Source organism: Anabas testudineus, chromosome 22 (genome assembly GCF_900324465.2).
Source record: "Anabas testudineus chromosome 22, fAnaTes1.2, whole genome shotgun sequence".
NCBI lineage: Eukaryota > Metazoa > Chordata > Actinopteri > Anabantiformes > Anabantidae > Anabas > Anabas testudineus.
The window spans coordinates 12,277,395-12,285,832 of record NC_046630.1 but is presented as its reverse complement, the minus strand read 5'-3'; the positions used below and the strand labels follow the sequence as shown (position 1 = coordinate 12,285,832).

The 8,438-nt window shown below is 36.7% G+C and overlaps 1 protein-coding gene across 1 annotated transcript; it reads right to left on the bottom strand.

Annotated features, from left to right (window-relative positions):
* Positions 1 to 65: 65 nt before the first annotated feature.
* plgrkt (plasminogen receptor, C-terminal lysine transmembrane protein) lies at positions 66 to 8,282 on the bottom strand. The gene is made up of 5 exons (XM_026339008.1): positions 8,144 to 8,282; positions 7,670 to 7,768; positions 1,569 to 1,699; positions 962 to 1,071; positions 66 to 826 (listed from the first exon to the last, which is right to left on the bottom strand). The coding sequence occupies exons 2-5, from the start codon at positions 7,748 to 7,750 to the stop codon at positions 699 to 701; spliced, it is 450 nt and encodes a 149-aa protein (XP_026194793.1). The 5' UTR covers positions 7,751 to 7,768; positions 8,144 to 8,282; the 3' UTR covers positions 66 to 698.
* Positions 8,283 to 8,438: the final 156 nt, after the last annotated feature.

The window sequence follows — 8,438 nt, the reverse complement described above, 5'->3', positions numbered from 1 at the left end:
AAAGGTGGTTTCCGGTGTTAGTTACTGGCACTGAACAGTCAAAGAAATGACGGGTTTACAGAAAGTCTGCATTATTTTTTTATTGAATTTAAAAAGATAATTTCACATGAGTTAAAATTGTGGTCAATGCACAATTATTAGCACCTTAACACTATTTGACATTCATATAACACCATGATAACAAAAATTAGGGGACCTCGTATTTCTTTGGTTGCTATGACCAATGTTTTAGTAAATCAGTTCAGATGAATAAGAATCTTCTGCTGTTTGGACAAATCTTTATAATTAAAGCACCATTACGTAAAAGGTCATTTGCTTTGGTGCCTGATCCTTCGAGCAAAAAGGCTCTGACAAGTCAACACCAGTTTTATCAGTGTGAGTTTTTATTTTCCAGCTACTTACCAAATTCCTGTGTGTTTGCGAGTCTTTCTGCCCTCTAGTGGCCAAATTATTTACTTAATGCCATTTTAACTGTTGAACTAGCACAACACAACATGATAGGTTTTTGGCTACTGATTCATTTCTAATAATAATAACAATCCATTATTATTTCATTTTCATTAATATTGCAGCTATTTAAACTTAAGGTCCATGATACAGAAAATAGTGCAAACCATGGACGTCCACAATTAATCAAAAGCAGCACGGGTGAATGCGCCGACTGGACGACTGTGAATTTGTCTCGGATAACCAGCTTATCATTTCTCCAAGAAGGAGGAGAGGGTGCTTTTAGCGCGGCGGGCCTTTTCTATGCTTTCATAGGTTGGAGTCCCATGAGGTAGATCAAGACGGTCCTGTTCAGCCGCCATGATACTCTCTGCCTCCCCTAATGGAACAACAAATACACTGTTTGAGAACTTGGATGTCTGTGAAACTAATCATTTGTATCCTATTTTGTCACATAAGCTAGTTGAGCTGCTGTTATTAAAAACTGGTGACAATGCTGCTTGTGTAGTTTTACCTCTCATACGGTAAATAAGTGTCCCGTAGGCACTGTCCATCTGGAAGGCAAATATGAAGCCGAGAGGAATGATGGGAGCCAACAGGGCCGGCTTCTTTCTTTTGACAGCACTGAACAAAAGTATAGAGACAAGGGAAAAACATTTAAAATTCTTCCACTGACAGCATATGAGAAAAAGTGTTCTCACAACTTCTCAATCTGGGAATACAGGGCGATAAATTAACAAACGCTAAATGTCAAGTGAGTCAGACTCATGACTATTATGTTAAAATTAAATTCATAATGTTTCTGCAGCGTCACCTGTAGTTGGCTTGTGGTTTTTGGAATCACTGTGACTGTTAAAGGGGTACACAGCTTTATGTGACTACTGTGATGACCACACAGCAAAGGCCACTGGATTACGAAGTGTGATTATTTTCATACTGAATCTGTGAAGACTCAGTTCACTGACGATCACACTTTATAGCTGTAAACTCAGATCGATTTGGGATGTTCTCTCACCGCGCATTACTGCTGTGTGTGTGTGTGTGAGTGTTTGAAACAGGTCATCCCTGAATTCATCTTATACGAAACAAAACACTTCTGAGCTGTTACATACAAAACTCACCCTACGCTGAGTCCAACTGTGGCCATTGTAAAAAAAGTGCCAAAGTATTTCAGAAACTCTCTGGACCAGGCAATCTGCATAGCCATCTGTCGCTCTCTCATCTGGTTCTGCATCAGGATCTGTCGCTCCATCTACACACACACACACACACACACACACAAGAAAATATACAGAAATTGTTTATATTGTGTCCTAATGTAAAATAAAAAAAAAAATACAGCATTGGTCAAGCTCTATAAAATAATACCTTTATTTATATGATTATATTATGAAGATATGTAAATGTTTTATTGTGGTTGGACTGGGACAGTCAGTTCCAGAGACAAAGAAAGGGTCAAAGGAGAGGGAGACAGTCAGCCTGAGAGACACTGTCAGATGAGTAGTCTGTTATTTCCTGTTGAACACTCACCCACATCTACATGCAGATGAGCACGCGCTTTCTGCATAACAATAGTTATCGGGCCGACTGAGTGACATTCGTATTTAAAAAGCCTTTATCTTCCAAAAGTGTACGTGTCAAAGATGAGCTTTTATTTCCACTTAACAGGAAAGTGACCCTAACTCACCGATGACGTAAGTGAGCGCCTAAATTACAACATGTCAGACGAACAGTCTTATCATTTCTAACTTTCTGCACAAATTCACCAAGAGTTCTTTGAATTTATATTAACAGTTGAACATTGCTGTTGCATTGAAGCTATGTAAAGTGAATTAAATTAAAAAGGCTGAAATTGTAAAACAGACGGCTAATGGGGGCTGCTTGTTAAAGGGCTTTTATTGTGGACATAGAGTGAAACATAACATTTCTTATGAATACGATGAAAATTCTATAAATAACTGTACAGCACGTTACTTCAACTCCCACCGTTGTACAGTGCACTTTGTAACACTTATTGTAAAGCCTTGAGAATTCTTTAAAACTATTAAATAATGCAGAAATATCTGTAACATAATATCTTTCCAAGATAAAAGACAAAAGTCTGATGTGTAAAGTCAAACACCTGAGTAACTGTAGTAAGTACATGGTACAGAGGAACAATAAGGACTTAACAGTGGGTGAGTGAGACATTTTGAGCTTTGTAGGGTTTATAGGTACAAGAGCAACAAGCCACTTTAGTTAATGTTTACCTAATTTAATAACGCTTCATGAGCTCCAAGCGGTGTGACATATCCTAAATGATATCAATACCATCTGTTTTTTGGTTCTCTGCTCTTCACACTGGTTTGCCATGTTCCCCAGTCTATTCCAGCCCTCACATCACGTTTAGCTTTAAACTCCATGTTCAGATGAAGTTTTGGTTCTGTTTTCCAACAACAGTTTGTCTGTTTACAGACCACACAGCTAAGGGAAGGGGACACAGCATTTATTTATTTCATTTATTCTTGTATTTCTAACTAAATACAATAAACCTATACATTCATGCATACACAGGATATTTGTTTTACCAACAAATTATTTTCCAATAAACAAAACTACAAAGTGCATAAGTAGGCAAGTCCAGTAAAAGAAATTGTGGCTATTTCACGATGCAGTTTGTTTTCTTGTGAAAATAAATTGTTTGTGACTCTGTGAAGACCATCAAGTCACTTGCTGACTGAAATGCTTGACTACTAATAAATGTGAGTCATGAAGAGGAAGGAAAAACCTCAAATTACAAAAACCACTCAATAGGGTTAAGGCTCTAATCACTGGGCTGAGACGTCACCGACAAGTTAAACTACAGTAAATGGCACTTATATTAATGAAGTGCTATGACCGCTTAAGTCTAATCTGTTTCTAATCATGCTGTTAAGACTGATTGTGGAGAGTTCAATCAACATTTGAGAATATTAAAGGCTCATTTTAGTCCAACACCACTCAAAAAGCTCCAAACACGCAGTACTACTACAGCAGCTATGGCCACTGTACGGTAGACGATTTAAATCCATACAGATTGTCATGAAAATATTTATTTAGCAGAACAGGACAGAACTGCCCCTTTGCATCAAGAGAAACGAACATTACAAACCCCTGTGAGACTGTGCATCAGTGCTTTGTAGGCGGCGGGGGGGGGGGGGTGGGGGGGATTAAGATGTGATGTGCTCGTCTCTGTCTGCTAACAGACTTTCACTTTACACTGTATTTCATATATGTGGCACAGTGACAGTGATTAAAGAACATATTTTACATTTACATGTGACTTGACTTAGTTTCAAGAAATGATTTGTCTTATAAAACAGTAAACTGAGTTTTGGTCTGGTGGCTGTAGAAAACGGAAGTTGTTATGATGGATTATGGGAATTTTTGGGAACAAAACTATTTTGACCATTTTCAGACAGGCAGACAAGACATTAAAACAATTATTAAACAATGTACTTTTTGATCCGTCACTTATGACGATGTATCCATTGTGTATTATAGTTGGATAGCAATTTAGCAAAAATAAATATTTAAACAAGTCCATTCATAAGCACTGTCTTATCATAGTCTGTTAACACAGGTATGAATTTCTGTGTACATTTTCATACTTCATTGTGGAATTTCTTACCCTTTGAAAGACCTGCTGTGCCCGAGCCAACAATAACTATTAGACTCTCCAGGAAGGAGGAAGGCACAAAGTTTTTAAAGCCACAGTGTCTCATGGACTTTGGGTGGAGTATTGTTTTGGAAGTACTGGAAATCACAGGCAAAGGGTTTGATTTAGTGAACAATAGTGAATGTAAATATGTTTTTAATAAAAATTGGATAAAGTTCAAATAGAAACCAAATGCAAGCCAAAACCAAAAGGTTTAATGATTTAAGAATTCAAATATGTTTCATTTAGACCCCTTTCCAAGCATAGTTAGGGGGAAATCACCTATTTGTTAACACAAGCACAATGATCCTCAGGAGAGTGAAATAACTTGATGTGAATGATGTTTAAGGGATTCTGATGACATATTTAAAGAGACGTCATCCCTTCTCGCATTCGGGTCAAAAAACAGGAAGTATAAAACAGATACTGGATGTCTGAATTTAATAGAGACTATGTGGAAACTACCCAGTTCCTGTCAGTGATATTATTTTATCCCTTTGAGTCACCTAAAGTCACCTTTTTACATTTCTTTTGAAGAGGGTGATACCAGTGGAAAAGATTTTATATAAAAAGGGACGGTCTCAGTGGGAGGATAACCCGAGTACAATGGGGTGGCAAATAAGGAAATAAATATGGATAGGATGAATGGTCTAGTGGACAAAAGCATAAGCAGTTGGAGATTTGCAGTTGTGGATCCGATCTACTGCTTCCCTAACTTTAAAGCATCAAAGAGCCAATCCACATCTATGGCTCCATCTGCTAGTCACAAACAAAATCAAAACAGATCTTGGATCTGTAAAAAGGAAAGAAAAGCCCACATTCATAAAGTTTGTGCATCTTGTCAACTAGAAAATTGGTAGTAATACTATTTTTATTTATTTTGGAAAAGGAACATCATTACTTAAGTTAAACATGATTAAAACAAAAGCAGTCATAGAAAACCAAGATCAAGATACAACAGCAAACAACTGGCAATTGAATCTAATTAGATTAATGGTGAACTGTGATAAAAACACACTATAAATAAGCTCGATTACAGTTCCAAACTACAAATGGTGCTATGAACACATTTTAGTTGGTACAGTACCAAAATGTTTTGAGGTACCGAGGTTTAATACCCACCTTTATTTATCCAGCATTACTGTGATTTAACATATTTTTACATTCATGTTTCGACAGGATGACTATTAAGTGCTGTATCGCATCATAAACCAAGCTACTTTTACTTATGTGGGCATTTTAAAAGTAGAAATCACAAGGGATTACCAATAGATTTGGCATCAAGCTTGGGCAAGCAGTGAAGGATGACACAATTACTGTGAGGCTGTGACTGAAAAAAGCAGTGAAGAAAAAGTGAAAGAAAGAAATGAGCCACAACAAGTCCACTCTGAAGGTGGCAATGTGAGAGCAAAACCGGGAAATTCACTGACATTTTCTAAAGGCTGCAAGCATTTGCAGAGCAGGACAATACTTGGAAAACTGATGCACATGAATCATCACAACCTTCGAACTGGAAGGAAGGAGGAAAAGAAGCACAATGAAACAAAAAAGAAAAGAAGAGGACCAGCACAACACACATACACAAAGACATTACAGCCACGTAGGCAATCAGTATTTTTTAGCATTAGTATTTTGTATACTTTACAAATGTGTTGAATTGATAAAACAAATAATTCTGCCTGTAAAACCCCTAAAGCTCAAGCAACAAAAATCCTGATCATCAGTAATTTCATCACTGTTCATTCACTGTTAGAACTGACTTTATAATTGAGATCTCTGTTTTATATGTGAAGCCCTTTATAACATGTTTAGAAAAGTGATCTATAAATAAATGTATTATTATTATGTTTACTGTGTTACATTATGACTTGGTTTGTCCTTTGTGTGTCTACTTTCTGTACATACTTTTTTTAAATATTTGAATCACTTGTAGAAAGAGATCACAGTGGTCAAACCAATAAAATAAAACAAAATCACATGTTCAATTACTGTGAATAAAAACATCCTATTATTAGCAGCAATAACCCATTTTTAAAAATAAAGGGTGGAAAAATATAATTTACACCACGTCAGACCATTTATCTTCACGACATGCGTAATGTAAGTGGATCCGTATCCCCTGACATTTTAAGTAATGTTTAAGATGGACCTGTAATCCAAACACAATGGGATCAATTAAATATGATTGATGTGAACTCAAAATACTGGAAAGCAATCATTTTTGACATCTTAATGCAACAACCATGCTTCATATATATTCTGAAATTGCTGGGTTCAGTCTTATTCATTAAATTTGATGATGTAAAAATATTATTTGAATGTTGTTGAAGATGGGAAGAGATGAATATTATTGGCTTCTACAGGCAGAAATATAACATTTGACCTTAAAAACCATAGAGAGATTTTTGTTTTTTAGTCAAGAGCTGAAAGGTTAAATGCATTCGTCAATATTCAAATATAGGCTATCAATTTATTTTAAGCACACTGACATCCAAGTGATACTAGGTGTGAATAAAAAAATCAAACTATTTGAATGAAATGAATGAAACAATGTGTTGCACTACAGCTATGCTTATATATCTAACATTCAACTGTGAGTTGTTGTCACGACTCAAATAAGGGCACACTGAAACTTAATTGCCAAACCTTTGCTATCACTGAATAATATTAGTCATCATCTGCCACGTTTACAGCTGGGAGAGCAGGAGAAATTGAAGGGGGAGGCAACACAACAAACCTTTTGGGCGTAAGTAGGATAATGTCATTGGTTTTATGACAGTCACACATCCCACCTGGTGCTCAGTGGCTTGCGGGCATGAATAAATCACAACAAATTGGGCCCAAAAAGGAGAAGAAGAAAAAAAAAAAAAACACACAATCTTTGTTTAAATGAAAAAAACAAAGAAATAATGAAAGCAATAAAACCTGTGGTCTCTTAATGGAAATGTTGAGATTCTTATAAAGCTAGAAGAGAAGGGGAAAAAAGGCACATACACAGTGATAATCAATGTGATGTCAAGAATGATGGCCAGAGTCTATTTTCTGAACCTAACGGCCAAAACACTGGTTTCACTGGTGCATTTTCCAGATTACCCGAGTAATGCATAGCCCCATGTTTCCTGTGAGGCGGTTTTGATTAAACAGATATTATTTTAGGAATCCACACATTTGGTGCACAGTATCAAGTGCTAATATTTATATTATATACTAATCTTAAGGCCAGATTTAGACACGGAGGTCACCTTCAGTTAAGCAGGACTCAGCTCAAGATCCTCATTGTGTCAGTTTTTTTATTGTGCTTAGAGTAGTGCTAGTGTAGAGCATTTCCTCAGCAGTACCAGCCAGTTTCAAGTATTAATATTTAACGTTTTGTCATTTAGAAGACACTTTTTATCAAAGATAATGTGAAAATTAAGTAAAATACAAACCTCAGATCAATGTTCCACCTGACACAGGTGCTAAAAGGCTGCAGGCGTACTGAGCAATAAAAAGCAAATGACATCTTCTGAATTATGTTTCTGAACAATGTGTTGCAGCTTCACTCACCTGCAGTCTGGAGCTGTGGAGCATGAACTCCTGCTGCTTTTTTAAGTTTGCATCCATAGATTTAGACATCAGAAACCCCATGGTGGCGCTGTTACAGTACTGTAGATATACATGTCAAATTAATTATGCAGCAGTCACAACATGAGCCACAACAGCTTCAACTTTCAGGCACATAGACTTAATGTGTTGAGGTACAACTGGTTAACCAGAGTTTAGTAAAGACACTGACGTTTGATTGTGATATAGCTACTTTATTAGTGTCTGTAGCTTCGCTTCATTGGATTATTTGTCAATCTAAAAGCTACATGTGGACACTAGATAGCATGCACGTTTTTGCACACTAAGGTTTCAACTACTAAAGTGCACATGTGCCTTTTGTCTGCTAATGTTACTGAACATATTAGCTTCACCCATGCTTCGGGTTTAACCTTGACATTAGCAGCTTCGCTAGCTAACAATGAAACATTTACATACCTAATGTAATTTGAAGATGGTAAACTAAATAGTAAACGGATTCTGGTCACAATAGCAGGATTAGGAAGAGTTCAAGGTTATGTCTTAATCACAACTAGAGTCTGTGCACCTCCTCAGCCGCTCACTTCCTCCTTCTTGTAAAGCCTTTACATCCGGTCAGACCTTCAGAATAAAACAAAGACAAGACGGAAGGCGATTACTACCAAAATAAACTGCAATCTTATTATAAAGCAAAAGGTGATTTAAAGATGTCACCTCTTTATAAACGGACCTCTGGACTGAATAAGTGAGACAA